The sequence below is a fragment of the Lepisma saccharinum genome, chromosome 24 (assembly GCF_977018435.1).
Source record: "Lepisma saccharinum chromosome 24, izLepSacc3.1, whole genome shotgun sequence".
NCBI lineage: Eukaryota > Metazoa > Arthropoda > Insecta > Zygentoma > Lepismatidae > Lepisma > Lepisma saccharinum.
This window is the reverse complement of record NC_139252.1, coordinates 57,506,345-57,531,304: the sequence shown is the minus strand read 5'-3', so window position 1 is coordinate 57,531,304 and position 24,960 is coordinate 57,506,345. Positions and strand designations below refer to the sequence as shown.

At 38.8% G+C, this 24,960-nt stretch overlaps 1 protein-coding gene across 5 annotated transcripts in view; it reads right to left on the bottom strand.

Annotated features, from left to right (window-relative positions):
* The window catches only part of LOC145978060 (uncharacterized), a 41,598-nt gene extending 19,594 nt beyond the window's left edge, over nucleotides 1-22,004 (bottom strand). The window contains exons 1-5 of one of the 5 annotated variants that reach the window (XM_083110472.1): nucleotides 21,887-22,004; nucleotides 11,439-11,812; nucleotides 2,255-2,338; nucleotides 867-944; nucleotides 348-425 (exon numbers count right to left, since the gene is read on the bottom strand). In XM_083110472.1, the coding sequence (XP_082966598.1) occupies nucleotides 348-425; nucleotides 867-944; nucleotides 2,255-2,338; nucleotides 11,439-11,803 (605 nt within the window). In that variant the 5' untranslated portion in view covers nucleotides 11,804-11,812; nucleotides 21,887-22,004. Of the gene's footprint in view, nucleotides 1-347; nucleotides 426-866; nucleotides 945-2,254; nucleotides 2,339-11,438; nucleotides 11,813-21,159; nucleotides 21,232-21,279; nucleotides 21,422-21,886 lie in introns of those variants that run through there. The other 4 variants (XM_083110471.1, XM_083110474.1, XM_083110473.1 and 1 more) reach the window with 4 other exon arrangements.
* Nucleotides 22,005-24,960: the final 2,956 nt, after the last annotated feature.

The window sequence follows — 24,960 nt, the reverse complement described above, 5'->3', positions numbered from 1 at the left end:
GACTCAAACCTGGTTCTCTGGCACACCATGCCATTGCTCTACCAACTGCTACAGAGACAATACCACACAGGTAAAACAGCGGCAGCGAAAAATCAGGTGAAGCCATAGTGGGTTGGTACGGAAATTGCATGGTATGCCAGAAACCTGGGTTCAAGTCCTGGTCAAGCCTGCATTTTTTGCTAAAATATCTACATCATTTCATGTATGTGCCAAATCTCAAAGTAAATTACAAAGTATTTAGAGAAATAGACAGTACTAAACCAAAAAAAAATGCTATTTAACTGAAATATTTTCTTAACTGCAATTACATATCAGTTTTCCCTGTAAGTTTTAAATTAAGTACTTACTTGTTCATGTATTCTTGTGGGTTTTCTTTCTCTTTCTTAATCCACTGAGCATTAAATTTAACATCCAATGAAGTTTTACTACAAATAAAAGGATAGTACATAAAAAATAAATGTAGAAACATGCAATAAGATAAGTGAAAATAGAATGACTCAATGTTAATATTGAATAACTACTAATTTATTTCTAATGTGAAGCAAACAGCATGACTGGAGGTTGGTCCATAAGTATTTTATGCAGGAAAATATTATATTGGAGATTCCGCTTTAAAATATTAATCAAGTGTATCCTAATATACAAGGAAAAAAATATTTGCAAATTCAGAGGGAAAGTTAAAGTATACCTGATAGATTTTTCTTTTGGAATTTTAAAAATTCGAATTAGGAGCTTTCTTTTAACTCTTCTAATCACATCTAAGAGTAGTAATTTAAACATATATTTTGTTACAAGGAATGGATCAAGATAACATTTAGGGGTATAAGACAGAATGGCTTAAAACAAGAAGAGAGAGAGATACTTACTTGTCAACATCTTCTTTCTTTGGGCTCACTTTCTCTTTCTTAATCCAATCAAGATTCGATGTTTCAGTTGATATATTACTATGAATCAAGAAAAAATAACTTTTAAAAAAGTAAAGTATACATAATGAAAATAAAATTCAACTGCCAGTAATAGCTTGTATGGGTACGTAATAGCTTAATTCTTAATTCGTACGATACAAGGGATGCTGAAAAATCGCCATTATCTCACAAAGCAGTGGCCTAAGTAATTCATTTTCTATAATTTTCTACTTTTTAATTTCTTTTCTGTCAACCTCAGATAGAAACAATCCACACAAATGTTTCAGTGACATTTGTTGAGAGACTGTAGTCTCATAATTTTTCAATCATCCAGTCAGTTAAAACTCAAATCTCCATGACATCATCCTCTGGTTTGCCAAAGCCAAGAACCTAGCGATGGGTTTGAATCCTGGCTTGGGCACCAGTGTTCTTTGTGAATGCCCCTTCATCAATTTCATCGTATCATCACTCATCCTCATCTTCGCAATTAACCAAAAGTGGCAGAAAAGCAAAGTAAAATAAACCAATCCTAGTGAGGCAAAAACTCCATCATAGATATAACAACGATGGTTGTTTTCAGACATACTAAGCTGACCCACAAAAATGAACAGGAGGGGTTATTGCTAGACTTTCGTATCTGCAAATTGGTAATATATCATATAGTACATGTGCAGTTTCATAAAAATCACTTCACAGACTCCAGTCGCAGTATTTCAAACACAAAATCATTTTATCTTGAGAAATACATTTTTGAAGATATTTCATGTCAAAACACAATGTAAGAGGGTTGATCAGAATGCTCTGCCCCTGACACACTTCCAGTTCTTGGAGAGAGAAAAAATGTTTCATGTGCTGCATAGTTTATCTCAGAAACATCCACCAAGATTCTTTGATCTCATGCTTTTTGTTTTTGTTTTGCATGTGACTGAAGTGTGAGAAGTGTAAGCATTCCACAGAAGATGGAGAAAATTGATATTCGTGCAGTCATCAAACATTCGCTGAAAAAAACTGTCACTAACGGACATTTATGATGATATAAGGAAGACAGTAGGGGAGTCTGTCCCCTCATATGACATGGTTAAAACGTCTAAAAAAATACCTGCCTGGGAAGAGTTTCAACGCAATTCTGAAGTGATGGGTGCTGGTTTCAGGAGCAGTCGGAAGATTTTTTCTTGCCGGAATTGAAGCCCTAGAGCACAAAATGGAAAAGTTCATTGACGTTGCAGGGGACCATGTTGAAAAATAAGAGTAGTGAAATGACCCCGTCACAAAGCCTTCTACATCAGGGGCAGATCATGCTGATCAACCCTCGTATTTTGCTAATTAAACCAGGGAATTATGATACTTACCCATCTTCAGTTTTCAGACTTATCTTCTCCTTCTTTATTACACCACTCCTTGGTGATGGTGTTCCTTTTCTTCTTTTCTTTGTGCTGTAACAATAAATAAATATCAGTGTTCCCATTAAGAAGATAAATTAGGGACTTACTTGACATCCATAATATAGTTTTGGGGCATCAAAAATACAGCATGTCCACAAAGTCCTGCTACCATTACAATGAAACTTAACTCCTAAACTATTGTATATAAGATAAAGACATGCAGTTTTTTGCAACGTGTTCTACAGCTCTCAAAGTTTTAATAAGTAGTGATATTTTATTATTATTATTATTTTAATTTTTTATTGTTTCTTTTGCAGATTATGTTGCGAGCGACAATGACAACAGCACAGGAGAAGGCACAATGTGTGTGGTGGTATACTAAGTGTTGTAATTGTAAATAAAACTTTGAGAGCTGTAGAACACGTTGCAAAAAACTGCATGTCTTTATCTTATATAGTTTAGGAGTTAAGTTTCATTGTAATGGTAGCACGGCTTTGTGGACACGCTGTATTATTTTGAGCATTAGCAAATCTGTAGCATTGTTGTACTTTGTACATGTTAAATGTGGTAAACAGTATTTCTCAATATTGAAATAAAATACAAATTTCCAAAATCAAACTTATCTACTTTGTATTGACCTCTGGAAAACTTCGGCACTCTATCGTTACCAGTCATACCAGGAAAATCTATCCTAAGAATTTCCCCACTCCCAAGAGCACTATAAAAAGGGGTTAACAACCTGCCTCAGGAGAAGAAGCCAACAAGAATGCCAAGGATAGAGATCGGGTTGCGAGAGCACAACAGTGACAGACACAGAGAGTCGACTACAGGGCCGCCTAGAAGCCGCATTTAATCATGGCAGTATGTATCCACATTCTCGACATACGAAAATCGGTAGGTTAGGTTAGGTTAGGTTAGGTTAGGTTAGGAGTGTTCACTGGTGATAACTTTTCTAAGTCATGTATTGGAAGTCTCCTCTTAGTCATGTTCTTAGCAAACATTTTCATCAGTCTTCTAAAAGTCCTGATTGAGTCAGTTTTCTGATTTGCAGTGTTCACTGAACCCTCTTAACCTAACGTACGAGAAAGTAAAATAAAGAAAACATACAAAAAATAAAGAACTTCCTACCTATTCAAATGTGGAGACATACTACACTTATTGTCTTTCCTCTTCTTCCAATGTGGAGACATACTACACCAGTGGTCAGAAGTAGCGAGCTACTTGTAGCGTCGCTACTGTAGCTACCTACAAAATTTGTAGCTGTAGCGACGCTACATTTTGAAAATTGTAGTTGTAGCGTTAGCGAAGCTACAAAATTCCTGTAGTTGTAGCGAAAATTTCGCTACAGCTACATTTTTTCTCGGCATTTTGAGGTGAATTTTGAATGTGGCAACAGCGTCAGAAAAAATCGACAATAACCCTTAATTTTGCAGAAGATTCATAAAGACAGTCTATTACATGGAGATACAGATTATCTAGATTGTAGATTATAGATATCTGCGTAATTTAATTAGCATCTGAAGAATTCAGATATCCAGATAACTAACTGACATATATGAATATATTCCTGCTAAGAGCTACGTTTTTTTAGCTGCATCGCTATTTTGCCTCGTTTGCTGCACCACTGGAAAAAAGTGCCTCGTTTGCGTCACCCCCGGAACAAATCCTGTGGATATTCATGGTGTAAGAGACACCAAAATGTCATTAATTGCTGTGTAAGACACAACTTGCAGTGCAAAAACGAGCGATGGAATATCCACTGCACTGACAAGGGAATAGTGCCAGCAATAAATGGCTCAGTACGTTAACAGCATTGACCATCGTCAGTATATAGGATCTCACCAGCAAGAAATTATTGTTGCAAGAATGATAGAGTTTCTGGAATTACAATTATTTTCGCGATAGTATTTGTTCACAAATTTTAAAATTACAATACGTTTAGAACACTCAGGTTTATACGACAGTTTCTTCAATAATTTTATCATATTGCAAAAAGTATGTACGAGTTATTGACTTTCCTGCAGATACGACAATTTTCTTTAGTTAATATACATAGTTTTCAAATTTATGTATTTCGCCTACTTTTCCGTCACTTTTCTGTAACTTTTGCTAATCATGACATCATCATCATCCTTCGCTGTTTCCTGCCTCTGGCTGGGTCGGCATAGAAGTCAAGCCTCTCCATTTTTTCCTGGTCTTTCACAACTCCTCTCTTTCCAAGGTGTTCCAATCTTGTCTCCTAACACTCTCCACTATCTGCTCTTTCCACCGACACCTTGGCCTTATCCCACTCCTTGTGCATTGTAAGCTCTTACTGGTAGTCTTCTGCATCCATCCTCTTCATGTGTCCGAACCATCTCATCTGTGCCTGATCTATTCTGTCCTAAAGCTTCACTACACCCACCGTCTGTCGGATCTCCTCATTTCTTATTCTATCCCTTCTAGTCTTCCTCAAAAGACTCCTTAGAAATTTAATCTCCACTGCCTGCATCTTTTCTTTGTCTCTCTATGTCATTGTCCAAGTCTCTGCTCCATACGTAATTATTGGCACATAGTATGTTACATATTACCTTCTTGCATTTCATAGGTATATCCGTATCCCATATTATTCTTCGAACGCTTTGATATAGTCCACCACCATTGCTTTGTCCTCTTCTGTTTACCTCCTCATCTATTCTTCCACTTCTCTCAATCATGACAATGAGGATGAATGGTTTATTTAATTATTCTCTTATCTATAGTCGCTTTCTGCCACTTTCGGCTAATTGTGAGAACGAGGAAGAATGATGAATGATGAGCAGTGTGGGGAATGGAAGAGCAGGAGGATCTCATCCTCCCAACTTGGCGTCTTTCCAAGTTTTTGTTTTGAGTCCATTTTATGCATAGATAATCTGACCGAGACTGGATCCTAACCACTATGTGCCTCTGCTGGGTATCGAACCTGGGGCTCTTTTGTAATCAAAGGGCTCCAGGTACTTTTCATTCAAAATGCTGACTTCATATCAGTCTATAAAAAATGAAATATTTATTCTCAAGAAAAATATGTTAATGTGAACATAAATACGTAATCCTACCAAATTTTATTTGTGTATAGTTGTAATCATTAATTTTGGTAACACCCTAATTGCAATATTCATATATCAAAATTTGAATTGATATGCCACTTGCATAGGTATGGTATTCTCAAAAACTATTGTAAAAATAAGTAACTGAAGTAACATTGCTATCAAAATTATCGAATGACTGCAATCATGATAATAAATAACAGAATCTATTTACCAGTAGTAGGGGATTTTTTTAATACCCATATCGTTGTTTTCATTGTTTTTATGCAGAAGTAGCGCAAAAAGTAGCGAAGTAGCGAGTAGCGAACAGGAGTAGCGTAGCGAGCTACTTTTTGGTAAATGTAGCTGTAGCTGTAGCGAAGCTACATTTTGGAAGAGTAGCTGTAGCTGTAGCGAAGCTACTTTTAAAATGTAGCGTTCCGATCACTGACACCTACGGTATACCAAGCAAGACACCTCAGGCCAGCCAGCAGGACCAGCACCCAGCCAACCGTTCCAGCATCCAGGCGATCCCGAGAAGTACCTGTCCCTTTATGGTGCTAATCCTTTCGTCCCTAACTTCTCCCTTCTATTATTCTATTGGAGTGATATACCTTACCAAATAAAACTGTCAAATAGCTATTCAACTTGTGTTACGTTAATTATTTGCACTACCTCCAACTCATCCCCCGTTGGTCAATGGGTCCTACCCTCAAATACAGAGGGGAAAATCCCGTACGGCTAAGGCTTTGACACCCCCAATTGTGTCTCCACGGACCAGACCTGGAACAGAACATTAGCCCATAATGCTATCATTCATAAGCCTTATACCGTGGGATCATCTTAATTTGAACTCCGAGGGGGCAAGAAAAAACTGAATTCAACATGCATTATTAAAGAAAGTAATTAAAACAAAAATAATGTAATATAGTATAAACAGAAATAATAAACATGCAGTGGACCTTACCATAAAAATTGCCATATTCTATGCATGGTCCTATAGTGCAAGCCAAAACAATTCCTCTCACAAGACTAATTAAGCTATTGTAAATTGAAAATGTGTTCAAGTAAGTACACTGTATTCACACACAAAATCACATACATGTGTAACATCATTAGCTACCTGTTCTCACTTAAAGAAGTTTTTGATTTTTGTTTGCTTATTTTTACATGGATAACAAAATCTTCAATTTCATTTATTGCATGAAACAAAATCCATCACTAACATTTGCTTGAGATTAATCCTGCCACACTTTGACATTGCGAACAACATAAAAAAGGTAAAGGTAAAGTGCCCGACCCTGTGGCCGAGTGGTTAGCACATCGCGTGGCGACGCCAAGGGTCCCGGGTTCGAATCCCGGTCAGGCTTGGTTGTTTGTGAATGTCCATTCATCAATTTCATCATTTCATCACTCATTCCCATCTTCGCAAATTAGCCAAGAGGCACAAAACGCGAAGTAAAATAAACTAAATAAAAAATAAAAAAAAAAGGTAAAGTGTGTTCCCCTGAGCTTAGCACCACGCCATGAAGGTGTATAGGGGGTGTGGGGGTAATGCCCCACACTTTCTTGATCCAGTCGTGAGTTGGGGTGATGTGATCAGCATCACGCCCCTGACTGCCTTTACCCCCCTCCCCCCCCCCCCAGGGTTTCCCCCAGGTACCTATGTTATTCAACGCTGGGTGGGTGCCGGGGCCGCTTCCGTTAGACCCTGACTAATCACTAGACCTCGGAGTTTAGGTTTTTAACCTATTTTTTCCTTTGTAGGTAAATAAGAAATAACAAGTTACATCAATGTTTCATTAAAAAATGTAACAACTTGTGAAGATTTATAGTTCCTAAAATAACCTATTTTGCTTGTTAGAACCTATATTAGGTTTATGCACCTAAATCAAACCTTTTTTTAGGTTTTTATAGATTTTTCAGGTTTTCAGGATTTTTATGTCACACAGAGGTATTTGCTCGGTTTGGAGCCGAAAAAATTCCTTGACTATCATGTTTGGAACATACTTTCAGTCGATTTGCCACCCTCCTAAATCCATAATGTTTTTTCAAAGCTCTAAAAAAAGCAAAATGTCTGGCGCCACTGTTGCCTGCACAGTTCAAAGTACAAACTTATCCATGTGGTCTTACTCACTTTCACGACAGTTCGGTACTTTCTGGCATTCACGCCTTGAGAAGTAACGTTTCAGCATTCACGTTTGCACCACTGATTATGCTTTTATTGAAATATCATTTTCAGCATTTAAGAGGATCTACACAGACAAAAGGCAGAGTTTGACTGTGGATAACATGAAAAAGATTTATGTATTCAGGGATGCCATTCTAGGATAAGATTCAACTATAATTCCCGATTTTCAAGGCGAACTTTCAAAAAATTAAAGAGTGCAAGCAGATGTTTTTCAGCCTTATGTATTACTGTCTCTCACCAACCACACACATACAAACAAATATATTAACAATATAAAAGGTCTGTGCGATTCCCATGTATCCAAAAATTCTAATTCAACTATACAGTATAGATATTTAAAATATTTAATTTAAGGTGAGGAGTTTACACTGGCCATTTCACATACTCAGACTAAAATACATTTGATAATACAAGTCACAAATGTGAAAAACTTGCCTCAGGGCATTAATAAATATGCATAAATTCAATGGGATCTGGATTAATAAAAGGTAGACTTTTTGTAACACTTTACTATAGGGGTGACGGATTTCTTACTTTTTACAGGAGAAAGTACTTACGCAAATCAGTTTCTGTAGCATTGTGGAAGTTCGTGATTGTAGTTTTGATCCATTTTAATGCGAATGCATGTTGCTTTATGCGAAAATCTCTGTCCGACATGCTGTTTGTGCTGCCGCCATTTGCTTTCTGCACGAGAGTAAAATGTTCCGTGTGTTAGATGACGTAAACCCCATAGTCAGTATTTCAAACTTGCCGTGTTTTCACTATAACATGACGTGTCGAGTATTTTTAATTTTCTTATTTTTTTTTTTTAACTATGCTTCCCTAACCTAGCCTAACCTTATGGAAAATGGTTTGTGGGGCTAACGTAAATGGTTTTTGGGGCTAACGTGAATGATTTCTCGGGCTAACATCAATGGTTTGTAGGGCTAATGTCAATGGTTCGCTAGGTATTAGCATAATTTCAAATCTGGGCACGAAAGTAGGTATTTTCCGGTGAACAAGGTTGCAACACTGCATAAATCGACAAAACACTATCACAACGCACGATGAACCAGTACGCTATCGCCATAATGTGTGTTACAGAATCGAAATAACGAGTAACAGTACGTACTCGTAAATGTAAGAAATAAGACATTATTTTTGTTAGAAATTCATTATTTCACCTAAACAAATGTTCCGCAATGCAGAATAGTACATTAGCAATGTAAAAAAGTGCGAAATAAATGATTTATAGGTGTCACCCCTATAGTAAAGTAGTATCGAATTTTTCACGTAATGAAGAAAAATTCACGCAGAATTCCCTGAATTCAAGGAATTACCGGTGAGTTGCCACGCAGATATTGTGCAGAAAATTATACATGTGTAATTGATTCCGCGGTGGCTCAGTCGGTAATGCGTCTGACTACCATGCTCAAAGTGCCGGGTTCAATCCCTGGCCGGTTCAAATCCGGGAACTTTTCTAACGTTGGAAGTGGCCCCGGTGCCCACCCAGCATCAAATAACATGGGTACCTGGGCAGTCAGGGACGAGATGCTGATCACATCACCCCCACTCATGACCGGATCAAGAAAGTGTGGGGCCTTAACCCCACACCCCCTATATGCCTTCATCGCATGGTGCTAAGCATAGGGGAGCACTTTACTTTTTCTTTTTTTTAATTGATTCTTCATACCAACAAAGTAACTTTTGCTAACAACACAAGTATAGTATTACAATAATTTGTGGATAATTTTGAAAATTATGTACGCAAATGAAAATTGGGTTAGAAAATTAATAATTGGTTGTTAAAATAGCTATTAAGATTTCTTACGGTTCTTTTTATCGATTATACGTAATCAGTATTTTTCAGGAATTTTGAACACTTTTAAGTTTTTTGGAAGATACTTCAGGATTTTTCGAGCCTATTTCAAGATCTTTTACAACCTATTTTGGGATTTTTAGAGCCTATTTTAGGAACCTAAAACCACATTTTTTAGGACCTAAAACTCCAAGGTCTACTAATCACAACTGAGGGCAGATAAGAAACTTTCGCAAAGCACTAGCTAGTGGGTGTTCAAGGAGGAACACCTGCACAGAAAGGGGTGGGCAATCCCATGTTACTGAGGAGAGGATGGAGGCTGCATACCAGCAAACAGAAACTTTCTCTTCCCTGCAGCTGTCTCTGGATAGCTGTCTTCAAATTATCCAAATAAAAAGGTTTGAAAATTTGAATTACATATGAATTTTTAACACTGGTTAAAAATTGCAATAGGAATTTCAAGAGGAATAAACATATGTTCAAATTACCACATTATTTGAATTATCCAAGTTGAAATTAAAAACTTGTCACCGCATAAAGCAGCTCTGGGGCTCACTAAGCTTCGAGGCAACCCTGGGGTGGTAAAGGTGACTGGATCATGGTGCTGATCAAATTACCTACAAAAATCGGCAAGATTGAGAATGTGTGGAGACCTCCCTCCACCATTCCCCAAATGTGCCTTCATGCTATATGCACAGGCAACTTTACCTTACCTTGAAATTAAAAAGAGTCAACTGTATTTGCAAACAAAGTAGGTAATATAATCATTTGAAATCTACTATGCACTTCTATCACACTTACATTTTGAAAATGTCTACCATATTGGGCAAAAAATTAGAAAAAAAAGTCATTCAATAAGTACAAGGTAACCAAAAAAGTTATTGCTGTTTTTGATGTCCCAAGTGATCGGGAGTTAGTCTGACCATCGACTGTCAGTAATACAGGCACGTTGCGCACACACAGAAGTCATAGCTCGTCCAGTGTCGAAGAGAAATGGAGGTATCGAAGTAGCTTGTTCACGTGTGTTTGTTGTAAAACTTTAAAGTGGGCCTGTCAGCTGCCGCATCAAGTCTCCGCATTTGCCAGGCATTTGGGGAGAATGACGTGAACGATCGCACTGCCAGGCATTGGTTCCAGAAATTCCGTTCGGGAGATGTGAGTCTTTCGGATGAACCTCGCAGTAGACGACCACATGTGTTGGATGACGAGGCCCTTAAAGAAGCCATCGAGGAGGACAGTGGTCTAATGTGTGATGAACTTGCAGAAAGGTTCCATGTTTCCGTTGAAACAGTCAGACTGCACCTGCATGGGATAGGGAAGTCATACAAGTTAATCAAGTGGGTACCCCACACATTGTCGGCAGCCAACAAGGAACGAGTGACAGCCTGTTTCTCCTTGCTCACTCGACACCTGAACACACCCATATTTGATCGCTTGCTCACTGGTGACGAAAAGTGGGTCCTCTATGACACTCCCAAGCGTACCAGACATTGGTTGTCGCCACGTGACCCTGTTCCTCACACCTCAAGACCACCTCTGCACCCACGAAAGGTTATACTCTCTGTATGGTGGAATTGTCGGCAAGTGGTGCATTACGAGCTCCTTTCACCTGGTCAGACCATCACTGCTGACCTCTACTCTCAGCAGTTGCAAAGGGTGCACCGTGCATTGCGGCAGAAGGAGCCGGCATTGGTGAATGCCAAGGGTGTGCTGTTCCTGCACGACAATGCCAAGCCACATGTGGCAAAGACGAGCAGGGAGACCCTTCAGCAACTTGGCTGGGAGACACTGTGCCATCCACCATATTCAACGGACCTTGCACCAACAGATTACCACCTGTTTCAATCCCTCGACAACCATCTCCGTGGGAGATCCTTCGCAAATGAGGGAGACCTGCGGAATGCACTCACGGACTTCTTTGCATCCAAGTCTGTCGAGTTTTATCACCAGGGTATTGTGCAGCTGCACGAATGTTGGCAAAAGGTGTTGGATGCTGATGGAGATTACTTCGAAACCTAAAGGTACATACCGTCCACTGTATTGCTCTTTGTTTATCACTGCTCTAGAAATGCAATAACTTTTTTGGTTACCTTGTATATTAAACATGTAATGAATTACCTTTTCTTCTTCTCCTTCTCTTTAAGAAGAACTTCTGCCTTCAATACAGATCCTGACTGAATAGGCTCATTTAGAATGACTGCCCACTCTTTGAATTTGTCATTAAATTTAGAAAATATCACAGACGAAGCACGCTTGTATTTCTCTCGTAATTCACTCTCCTTTATTTGCTCAAGCAGCCCTTTCTCTAGATTCAAGAGGTCGTTCCTGCCACTGCCTTCAAAATTAATTAGAAACAATTCATCGTCAATTATCACTGTTGCTGCTTTCATGGAAGCATCGGTCTCCTGAGTACCGCAACCTTCATCAAATGTTGGAAGTTCCAGTTCATCTAGGCAAGACAGCACTTCCAAATCGTCACACATTCTAGTGCCCTAAAACACAGATAAAACACAATTAGCAGTTATGATCACATTATAAAGATGCCTAGTGTAAGCCCATAGTGTACGATAGCTCATTGGTGACGTATTGAAGACGCAATATACATGTGCCCAAGGTAGGGTATGCCATTGGCTAGGCTTCTGCGCTGGGTGAGCGAGGAGTTTGGCGTGGCAGATCCTTGCCGACTGGGGGAGACGTAGGACTAACTGGACACATGCTGAGTATACTGTTTTCCCGTTTATGACCCTTTATGGGCATGGCCTGGTGTAATTTGCCTAACGTTTATATAGTTATGTCTACCTTTTGAAAATGCTAAAGAGGATATTTAATTTTTAAGGGTAGATTGCTCCTTGTCATGTAGGCTGTGGGGGTTTTGGGCGGGGTTGCAGTTGACTCATATAGTCGTTACGTACTGATTTTTGACGATTTAATTGGACGGACTGTTACAATTTAATGGGGAGATTATACATGGTTATTATTGTTGAATAAACTAAAATGTTGTACTTAGTTGTTTAGATGGGTTGTGAATGAACCTTGTGATACATATATAAATGTGGAAAGTATAATCTGATTTGTTAATAAATATTATGGTTTAATGAATATTAAGCTTTACATTAAATAGTTTAATTACCTACTGAAAGATAATTAACTTCCACTGCGCCGATAATATAATCAACGTCTCACTTCTTTATTATATATAAAGGGGAAATAAGAGACGTACAGGATTATACTAGATAGGCTAATCGGGATTGGGATCCAAACCACTGTGATATGTGCCTCTGCCAGGAATCGAACCTAGAACCCCTTATTACAAGGCGGCTACGTTACGACTACGCCATCGGGGACGCCCACAATCAGCAGTTATGATCACATTACAAGTTAAAAGAAAGGTCCTCAGATAGGCCAATCAGGACTGGACCTAAAGTTGAAAGTGGGATCCGAACCACTGTGCAATGTGCATTTACCTGGAATCAAACCTGAGCCCCTTGATTACAACATAAGTTACCATTATGTGATCGGAGAGGCCCTAAGACGAAATAAAAGCAACATGCAATTGACTTACGACACAAAAACTCTACTCTTAATCTGTTTACTAGATCCAGTGACTGTAGCATTCTCCAGGTATTTTTCATGGGATTTCTAGAATGTGGGAGAAAATTGGGTATTGCAAAATATACTTTATTACCTTAAGTATTCAAAAACATTTAAAACACAAAATAATTGTCTTATTTGTAATTTTGTTTTCTGTAAGAGCTCCTACACACACAAACAGCGTATCCAGCTGCCAATGTATACCTGATAACAGTGGTTCAACCCATGGTGGAATGACAAACAGGTGGATGCACGCGCATGGCTCTCAGCCATACGTCACAGCTCTGACGTCAACATAGTGGCCACAGCCAGGAGAGGGGGTGCTTTTCAGAGGGTAACAAGTGGAGTTTCCGGGTTTGTTCTTTTCTGTAGACCATTGAACTGAGTGTTTCTTTTTTGTTGTCTTCGTTTCACTTCTAGTGAGAAGAATCTAAGTGCATTGCGAAAGAAAATATGCCTAACTGTGCTATTTACGGCTGTAGCAATCATTACAAAAAGACGAAAGGAACGAATATCAAGTATTTTGGATTTCCTGTTAAAGAAGAAGAATTTTGTTACAAATGGGTATTGGCTTACAGGCGGAAGGACAAAATAAACTTTTTATATCTCTCTTTATATATATATATATACACACACACACACACACATACATATAATATATATGTGCATGTATTGTGTGCTTTCACGAATCACATTTTACGTTGCTTTTCTGCCTACTTGGGCTGATTGCCCAACACAAATACTCTTACCCAGTTCAGGATTCGAACCCGGTAACTTCCGTGGCAATATCGCGAGTCAAGAACCTGGCGCCCTGTCACCGAAGCGACTCACGTATATGTATATATGCAGTCTTAGGTGTGTGTATATTTACGTATATGTATGTATACGTACTATACATATGTGTATATATAGGGTTATTAATGCAATCTGTGTTATATGCTCTTTCGTGCCTCAAATTTATTTCTAAGTTCGCCGTGCGTATAGTACCGTACCATGAAGGCACATTTTAGAGGTTTTAGGTGTAGGGACCCACACATTCTAGATCTCGGCCATTTAGGAGGTGATGTAATCCGTACCACGCTCCGGCCGCCTTCTCCCCCCCCTCCCCCGTGGAAGGAAGTCTTCTATAGAATACAGCTGGATCGCGAAACAATTATTGCACAGTGAAAACCCTTCCGTTCCCAACACATCTAATGTTTCTTCTCCCAATATGATCAAATGCTTACTCATTTAGGTATCTCCAGTGACGTGCCCAAGGGAGGGTTGGTGGGGTCATTACCCCATTTGACACAGTCCTTAAAAAAAGAACGTTAAAAACAGGAAAATATGGCAAATTGAGGACTGACCACCAAAAATAGTATGCGTAACCCCTCTCCCTGCCGACAATCGTTGGCACGCCACTCTTTATCTCGGACACATTTTTAAAAACAACTCACCAGAATTTTTTATAATTTCGTATTACAGACTGAAGTAAAGCACTTTTAACAGGATCAAATTAATCATGAACAAGTCCTTGAATTGAACGCTTAAAAGGAAATGATGTCAGAGACAACGCCATTTTTCTCTTGGATCCAAAGTTCGGTCAAAGAATTTCTATTTAGGAATGGTTCTAATTAACGCGCATTTATATCCTCAGTATATTCTAGAACATTGCGCAGATAAATGATTTATAAATATTGCCAGTAGTTCGACTCCACTTATTGAAGAACATTCCCTCTCGCGCCTTCCAGAGATTAAAAATTACAACGAATTGCTCTACGTGTGGCGATACCTTTGCTGTGCAGCTTCCAAATGCTGACAAGTCTCTACATAGTGCTCAAGTTTGCTGCGACAATACTGAAAGCTCAAGAAAAGTTTACTTGCAATATTATCAACAACAGGGTTATAGAACATTCTCCGTCTTGCCTTGATATGTATTTCTCCCCTTAAATTATCGTCACATTATTCAAAAACCAAAAATCCTAGTTTTATCTAATGTAAACAGAAATATTTCCTGAAGGTGTGTGTTGGGGGGGGGGGGGGCTCGAGCACCCTGATTCCCACCTTGGATACGCGCTATTAACAATAACAGGGTTATAGAACGTTCTTCGTCTTGCCTCGATAATTGTATCTCTTTAAATTATCATCACATTATTCAAGAAGACAAGAACCTAATTTTATCTAGTGTAAACTGAAAAATTTCCTTTCCTGGGGAGGGGGGCTCGAGCCACCTGATTCCCACCTTGGAGACGTGATAACAGGGTTATATAACATTCTCCGTCTTTTCTTAATAATTATTTCTCTCAAATTATCATCACAAAATCCTAATTTTATTTAATGTAAACAGAAAAAAAAATCCTGAAGCTGGGGGGGGGGGGCTCGAGTCCCCTGATTCCCACCTTGGATACGTGCTATTAATAATAAGAGGGTTATAGAACATTATTCGTCTTGCCTCGACAATAATTTCTCCTTAAATTACCATCATATTATTCAAGAAGGCAAATACCTAATTTTATCTAGTGTAAACTGAAACATTTTCTGGGGGGTCGAGTCACCTGATCCCCACCTTGGACGCGCGCTAGTAACAATAACAGGGTTATAGAACATTCTCCGTCTTTTCTCGATAATTATTTCTCTCAAATTATCATCACATTATTTAAGAAGCCTAAATCCTAATTTTATGTAGTATAAACAGAAAAAAATCCTAAAGGGAAGGGGGGTTTGAGCCCCTTGATTTCCACCTTGGATACGCACGATTAACAATAACAAGGCTACAGAACATTCTCCGTATTGCTTCGATAATTATTTCTCTCCTTAAATTATCGTCACATTATCTTATTTCACACCACAAGAAACCAAAAACCTCATTTTATCTAGTTTAAACCGAAAACTTTTGGGGGGGGGGGCTCGAGCCCACTAAGTCCCCTCCTTGGATACGTGCCTGGCTCAGTACACCATGGTTATGGTTATTCCGCGTGTTTTGAAGTTATATTGAGTCTGTAGTTGAAATTTGTTTCACGAAGAACGCTTCACTGTAAAGCGAACGGACTCCCTGTAGTCCTCTTCTGCAACGATGATGACGTCATGCGCCGGAAGGGAGAGTTTTCAGGATCGGCTTGCATCCACCTCTTTAGTCTTTACACCATGGGTTCAACCACAGCCCTTCCTAGAAGGGTACAGGGTCAGAGCCCTATTGGATACGTTGGAACGAAGCTTCTCTTTAGGGATTAAAGGTGCTTGTTTTGAGCTTAAATCTGTTTGAAACATGGTAAAAAAATAAAAGTATTTTTCAATAGCCTGCTTTTCACCCCTTCCGCCCACAGTTTTAATTCAATTTTGAAAAATTTTCTACACTTATAATTTATTGTACATAAAATAATATACACTAGATAGGTGTACAAAATACATGTACACTGAATACATTTAATTAAAAACCATTCAAGCATCTTAACATTTCTAACGTACAACCTTTTATTTTTCTAAATATAAAAATACATCATATACCAGTGTGAAAAAGGGTGGGCAACATATGCAACTGGTTAAAATAGAAAAATGTTACACAAATACTTTTTTTAAAATGTCATAACTTTATAAACACAAAGTTACTGCTATATTTCAGACAAACAAACAAATTTTTATATAATCTTTCCTTATCTTCTCTCATGTCATTTTCTGTGAAGCAAAACCCACCTTTAATGTCTTTCTCTTACAATTACAAAAGAGGACAAGACAGCCTGTTCAATCTTGGATTTATCTTTCTGTATTTTCTTCATCTTCTATTCCGCTACTTTTTCAAATTATCAGCCTCATTTCGGGTTTTCATGTACTATCGCCATGGAATCTTTGACAATTTGCTTTTAGTCTCTTATCCTCTTTCTTTTCTAGCTCCTTTGACATTTTTCCTCAGACCCATGGATGTTCAGATGGGGGGGGGGGGGGGGGTATGCCTGCATGGAAAATGGAAGTCTACCAAAAATAAAATATTTTCAATTCAGTAATATATGTTAACTATTGAAAGGGAGTTGCAGCAATATGATAGCTTCAATCTGAAGCAATGTTTCTTTTGGATAAAATTGAAATACTATTACGGGGAAAATGTGCCTCGTTTGCTCCCCCCCCCCCCCCGAAAAAAAAATACCCTGCAAAAAATTCTATGAATGTCCATGCTCAGCCTGTTTGTGTAGAACTGCCCCTTGATCTTCATGGCCTGACTCTTCTTTTCCTCATCCAATCGCTCTCGTTTATCTTCAGTTAGATGTTCAGCATACATTTTTTGAGCATCCATGCATACTCTATTAAGAGATGGTGTAACTTTGATTTAATTGCGTGCAGTTTTTGTCCTCCTCGCATGAAGTTCTTTTCAAACAAGTTACAGTTTCATCATATAGAGTTCTTTTACAAGTCAAAAGTTATGTCACCTGGAAAACTTCAATCCGTATAACTGCGGTAATGATGTATGGTCAAACATGCCACAAGCAAGTCTTGAAAGGTTGCATTCTCCAAAGGGTTCTGTTTGAAAGTATTTGCCCAATATTCACCAATGTGCTTTTTGACATTCTCTACCATATTCCATACTGTGGACAAATCATCTGTTGCTATGTAAACAACAACATCAGGGAGTCCTTTAGCAATTTTCATGAGTGAAGAAAAAATACTGAAGTAGGCCTACTAAAAGACAAATAAAGGGCTATATCAGTAGTCCCAGATTTAAATAAAGGACTTTTTTTTTAAAAAAAAAAAAAAAAGGGCATTTAGACACACTACTACAATTCAGTCCTACCAATTCTGTTGCAAGTGAATTTTTAAAGTATGTCATGTTGTACCACGAACAACCCTCCTCGCCCCAAGCGGCAGTAGCATTTAACATTTATTATGTGTTTGTATTACTTATTGCTATTTATTTCAGAGAAAGCCCACTGAATGCAACTCAATTATGTTACTTTTACATTTGGAGCCACATGACAAGACACCAATATGTAAAAGTCGCAAGGCTTCAAATCGGGGGATCGACCCGGCCAGGGAATCGGACCGCCTCGGCCAATCCATTTCTTTGGGTAATTTTCATCCAGCCACTGTCGCACGCCAAAGCAGAAGTATGGATTGGCGTCATCAACAATCATTTCGTCGAGCCATTTTTCCTGCCCCAAATCTTAAATGGCATCACTTATGAACATTTTTTTGAGGAACGGGATGGCAATGTTGTTGGAGGATGTGCCTCTAGCTATAAGACGTGACATGATTTATCATCATGATGACAGCCCAGCTCGATCCCCCTATCGATTTGACGCCTTGCGACTTTTACATTTGGAGCCACATGACAAGACACCGGTAAACTCGCAAGAAGAGCTGAGGGAGAGGATCTTAACAGCTGGTCAACACGTCAAGGACACCATCACATCACGAGTTAAGAGAACAAATGTCCGTAAATACCTGCGTGCCTGCATTCGTAACGGAGGTGCCCACTTTGAGCAAGACATGTAATGTTCTTTAATTGTATTGTTCATTGATTCCATTCACATGAAGATGAATGAAGTATTATTTCTTGTACACAAATGTGAATGTTAGCAACATTTGTACCTTGTGGATAGCAGATGTCACAAGGAAGTAATTTAATTAGTTTGTACGCTTCGTGTCATACCATTTTTGTTATTAATACGTTGCCAAGTAAACTAAGAGTGCATTTTTTTATCATCACTTGTAAGTTTAGACCCACCCGTTACTTACATGTGATTGTTATTTGGGGAAAACTTTTTTTTCAACGAACCACTTATTTGTTAGCTATCAGAAAACGCTGAAATAAGTTCCATACAATGAGCAGTTTTTTCTCAATTCATCTTTTTATGTGGAAAATTGTCATTTTTTAAAAAAACAATTGAAACTCGATTATCTCGAAAACTACTAATTTTCGGACGGGGTATCATATGGTCAAATTTATTGCAAATTGTCTCTACTTTAACCCCTTTCAGGGAATACATCTAATTACCAGTCACCCTGTGTGTATGTATATATATATATATATATATATATATATATATATATATATATATATATGGTGGCTCAGTCGGTAACGCGTCTGACTACCATGCTCAAGGTCCCGGGTTCGATCCCCGGCCGGTTCAAATCCGGGAACTTTTCTAACGGTGAAAGCGGCCCCGGCGCCTACCCAGCGTCGAATAACATGGGTACCTGGGGGAAACCCTAGGGGGTAAAGGCGGTCAGGGGCATGATGCTGATCACATCACCCCCACTCACTAACCGGATCAAGAAAGTGTGGGGCGTTACCCCCACACCCCCTATACGCCTTCATGGCGTGGTGCTATGCACAGGGGAACACTTTACCTTTTATATATATATATATATATATATATACACAGTCCCACACCGTAGTCATGCGATCTAAGGCATCAGGCTATGGAATGCACACTGGTTCAAGTCTCCGGGGGGAAGCATAACAACTTTTCTCCTGGCATTTCGGTCAGTGTATGGGACTGGTGGACGTCCACCATCGTGACGAAATGAGGAAATTGGTAAATTACGAATGAGTAGGAAAACGTGGTCATGGAAGCCTACAACAACGACTCGGGGTTCATCATGCTGACCACGTCACCCTGTAACTGGTTGGATGATCGCCCACCTCGGCTGAGGCATGTGGGAGTGAGGTCGACAGTCGGTAGGCAGGTCCTGGCCCTCAAATGTTGTTGCACCACGGGTTACATGCATACATAATTTTTAAACACACACACACACACATATATATATAGTATTATTGGTACGAATTTACAATACCAGAAGTATCTCCAATTGGTTTCAAATTCGGCATACTCACTAATTTTGGCCTCGTAATCACGAATCTGCAGTTAAAAATTGGCGGTCACGTCTAGAAATTGCAAAATAACCTTGTCAATTACCGCTATGATTCTCCATACACTAACATGGAAACCATGAAGAAATCTTCCTATCCCAACAACGGTCTTGCTCAATTGTTGTGAAAGAAGTGAGCATTGGAGCGTTGATTTGCATGTGAGAAAATGGCGTCTTGCGTAAAGTTGGAAAACATGTTTGCCACACGAACCATTCACAGTAAGGTTAGGTTAGGCAAGCATAGTTAAAATTAAGGGTCATCATAAACATAGTTTTGAAACGCTAATCCTTGCAAAAAATAGTTGTTTTCTTCATAAATCAAGGGTGTTTACTCTGGTGAAATTTTAGTATCTACAAAATGTATTTCTTCAATTTTACAGGAGAAATTACTTACCGAACTGACTTTCGGTACACTTTTGAAAGGTTGTGGAAGTGTTTTTTTTCCCTTTGCTTAATTTATATCGCCCATAAATCATGTATTTTTGAAGATTAATATCTCTCCGATGCACGAAAGCTGTTGCCTCTATGTCCATCTACTACTTGAACCAAATACTGCATGCATTTGATGATGTAACCCCTGGTCAGTGTTTCCAACCACGCCGTTTTTTTTTGCAAGAACATGAAAATTTTAACTATGTTTGCCTAACCTAACTGAACCTAACCTAACCTTGCCGTGCATGGTTCATGGTGCTATTTATGAATGGTTTGTGGGGCTATCTGTGAATGGTTCATGGGGCTATCCGTGCATTGTTCATAGGGGCGGTCCGTGCATGGTTTGTGGGGTTTTCGAACCCGGAAAAAAATACAAAATCAGTAACATGAAAGTAGGCATTTTTTGGTGAAGAAGGTTGGAAACACTGCACACCCAGTGACCGTGGACAACGCTAGTCAAGATTTGCCAGCCGTATTGTGTGTAATGCAACCGGAAAATCAACGAACAATAATTAGTCGATATGTGGAAAATTGAAGTTATTGTCGTGAAAAAATAAAAAGAAATCCCACCTTCCAGAATTCTTAGCAATGCAGAATACGTAAGTACCAATGTGAAAAATATGAAAATAAAGGAATTTCAGACGTTTGGCGGATACTAGTTTTACCTTTACTCCGTTCACGGACGCACTTTTCTCGACTTATTTTGAAATTTCTAGACGTCTCTGTCAAATTTTAACTGCAGATTCGTGATTACGAGGCCAAAATTAGTGAGTATGCTGAATTTGAAAGCAATTGAAGATACTTCCGGTATTGTAAATTCGCTATGTATCATTATTTCGAAAAAATATTAACACAAAGTACTCGTTACACCCATGTATATCGAGATTAGCAGTAATCAACCACAAAGATGCAAGAACTGAAGTTAATGCACTTAGAAAACCTTTAAGATTTCATAAAATTACTAATGAAATTTAACCATCATGGCAAAGATCCGACTCATCAATTTATTTCAGTCTATTGTCGAACTCTGAGGTATGTTGAATCTTGCATGCATCGGCCTATAATTACAATATAAAACAAAAGAGGCATATTTTACCTAAAAACGATTCCGTATATACAATTAAGTCCACAAGAAATTGAGTATTAGTTGCTTTCAACGACTTCAAAACCTTTTTTGGTGGGGTTGATGTTTAAAACAAATATATTAACATTGTATGATTAAGGCGCTATAGTATGATTGTATTCGCGCCACCATATGAGTGACAAAACAACGTCGCATTTACTCGTTAGGAACTTCCCGATACTGATGAATTGATCAGCTAGCATTAGGAAAAACTGCTCCCGTTCGGTAGTGGCTATGGCTAATTTAGCCATAGATTTAGCTTTATAAAGCTCGAATTTTAAACTCTATTTTCTCCTGTAATAAAATAATTTCCCGATTTGTTCGCGATTTCGAAAAGAGTAGAAGGTTGGCTCATGCGCATCGCGGGGGGTTCCCCGGGGCCGCTGTGACGTCATCTGATGAGAAACTGGAGATTTCATCCGCTACATTTGTTAGCCATCCTTTGTCTCTTGATACCAAAAATACGTTTTTTTCTTTACTGATAGCTTCCTTCACGGTGAAAGTGTCTTGTACTGTGTTCGGGTGTAATAAATACAACAGAAAGACTAAAGAAGGAGATATTAACTCAGAGATAACTTACGAAAACAATGGATTTCGCTTTGCTAGAGCTGACAATATTGACACTAAAGCCCCTATCACAAGGAACTGGATTTCTAGTTGGAATGCCCTAGTTGGCGATGAACTGACTTTCTGGGTAGTAATCATGGCCGCCTGGCTGACTGCTTGACTGGTTTTGAGGAATAGGACATGTTCTAATTGCTACTAACTTCTTCGACTAGATTCTGTGGAACAGCCAATCAGAGCAAAGTTTAGCCATGTGAAGATAATCTGTGAGTTTGTAAAGTAGCTTTTTTTGTCTGTGGCTTCCGAGTGCATACAACACGAAAGGCAGAAAAAGAATGGCGTTGAGCTTGTGTTCGGCTACGAGGTTTTTCGGATCGTGATTGTGTTATCCGGTTTTTATTTCGTAGTTATTACGTGTTTGACTATAAAATACCTCTTGTGAGGTATTCGAAGTGAAAATTAATTTGGATTTATTAACTTAGTGTGTGTATTTGTGTAAATAAGAGTATAGTAGTGGTAACGATAAACTGACTCACCTGAACGCTATTAATCAATGTAATGGGGGAAGAAGCAACCCTATGTGCTGCTGATACCCTATTAGCATTAAGCGGTGGTGAAACTCCCGTCTTTCTACAGACTAACATATCAAGAGTGAATGACGAGGATGCTATCATGAAAGGGGTGGAAGAAAAACAAGAACATCGTGCACAAAAGAGAGCGGCGGATTCAGAATCATCTGCCCAACCAGATAAAATCATCCGATCGAACGAGAATGAAAGTTCTACATCACGACAGTACACATATGACAATGCACAATCAGGTCCATATATAGTACTGTTAGAGGGAACAGGAAAAAATATAGGGGCTATCCACGAGTAAACAAAAACATATCGAACGGCACAATCGATTGTCGAACTGTAGCACAACAACTTCCGGTTCACGGCGGCCGGGCAGCGAAATTTCTTTTTCCACATATCCCAGGACCCGCACCGGAAGTCATAATGAAATCCAGATTCCGGGGCCTCACAAAATCAGAGTAGCCAACCCAGAAAAATAAATAGATTTAGAAAGAAGGTACGGACGTATGCGAATATGCCGTTTTCTTTAAACAAAAATTAGAGTTGTTAGTTAGCAACATTGCGACTGAAAGGCACAAGCACGGATTAGGGGCACAAGCAAACGCAAATACCGCAAATACAAACTTCGTGGCAAAGATGTCGCATTTGCTTCTGGAAATTTTTCTCTGCGACATTTGTGCAAAAACCTACAAATAAATATAAAGAGCCATTGAATGCACATGCCAAATGAGCTCATAAATGTACAACAAATTATAATATTAAATGTCAGTGGATTGCTGCAGCTTGAAATGACACCAGTATAAAGTGCTTGGAAATTTGGAGAAAGTTATTCAAGTAAGAAAAATTTGGTGAATTCGATTCTTTGGAAGGGAAGTTATTTCATGAAACTCACGATCTTGTTGCCGAAAGTCTGGGCTTCGAACCCTAGCCAAGGCAAGGGCAGTTCTGTTTCATCTCTCGTTGCAATATCCTCTACAGCAAGGAAAAAATACGTACATAAAAAAGAAGAAAATCAGTCAAAATTTAAATGTCCAGTTGAGTTGAGTTTTTATGTAAAGTCCACATTTAGTATCTTTCCTTTTATTATAGATGCGATGTGCCCATTCTGCGGGTGAGGTTAATCGCGACAATAAAGTGGATAAGGTAATGAGTGAAAAATCTCGGTAACATTATAGTATAAGGGAAACGAATTTCTTCAAATTTACAGGAGAAAGTACTTAAATGTGTGTGTTGTTAGGGAAAGACTGCAGAATATGGGCTGCTTAGGAGGAATGCGATTCATATTTTTTTGGTAATGTTTTGTAGTTAGTAATCGGGAAAAGTAAGTTTGAAGGTACGGAATAAAAATTTTCGGTAAATGTCTGTTATATCGGAGACACATTAAAATCGGATATTTTGTGTTTCGGATGGTTGGTATTTACCAATTATGTATTGTGGAACATAGTTGAAGGTGCCATTATGCTTTTTACACAAAAATAGCATTGATTTTTCACATTACGAGTAATTCTTTTGGTTCCTTTCTTCCGGTGAGGAACATACAATATGCCACGCACAGCTGTGGATCATTGCGCGTCGTGCTTGTGGTTTTTCGATTTGGAGTGGGTATGCAGTGTTTCAACCTTCTTAACCGAAAAATGCCTACTTTCGTGTTCATTATGTCATCCAAACCATTGACGGATAGCCCCACAAACCATTGCCGGATACCCCAAAAATCATTCATGATAGCCCCACGAACCATTGACGGATAGCCCCAAAAACCATTCACGATAGCCCCACAGACCATTTCCGGCAAGGTTAGGTTAGGTAAGCATAGTTAAAAAAAATCTCATAAAAAAAGGCACCTTTGGAAACACTGGCGAGACTGCGTGACTTTCGACGCTCGCGCCATTGCAGGTACATAATGGAAAAAAACAGCATAATGTTGTCGCTTTGCACATAAGTTTATTATATGAAAAGTGCTTGTTTCTTGTTGTGCAGCATTCTACGGTGAGAAAATACCTCCACGAACTTTCCAAATGGTACAGAAACTCATTTCCGCAAGTAGTTTCTTCTGTAAAAATGAAGAAATGTGTCTCCGATATAACAGACATTTACCAAATTTTCTATGAAAGAAATGAGAAATTCGTATCCACGTTGGGTGTTCTTGGAAGGAAAAAGTGACATGGTGGCACACATTTCTGCACAAATCTAGTGAAAGCAAAAAGTGCCTACGTTGTTAGGTAGTTAGGATAAGTTCTCTTAGCCCAAAGAATAATTTTTCATTGTATTTATGCTAATGGAACCTAACCTAACCTTGCAGGCATTCCTCGTCTGACGTTGGAACACAAGGTAGCAAAACTCTTGTGCAGAGAGGAAGACCCCGAAACAAATGACAACAACTGTGTGTAAACAATGTGAACGCGAACAAATGGAGAAATGCATTGCTTTTAGTAGCAGGAAAAACTTTTTTTATGCGAAATAATATAATAGTAATCGGAAAAGGGTACTACTTTACTATACCTGAGACACCTGG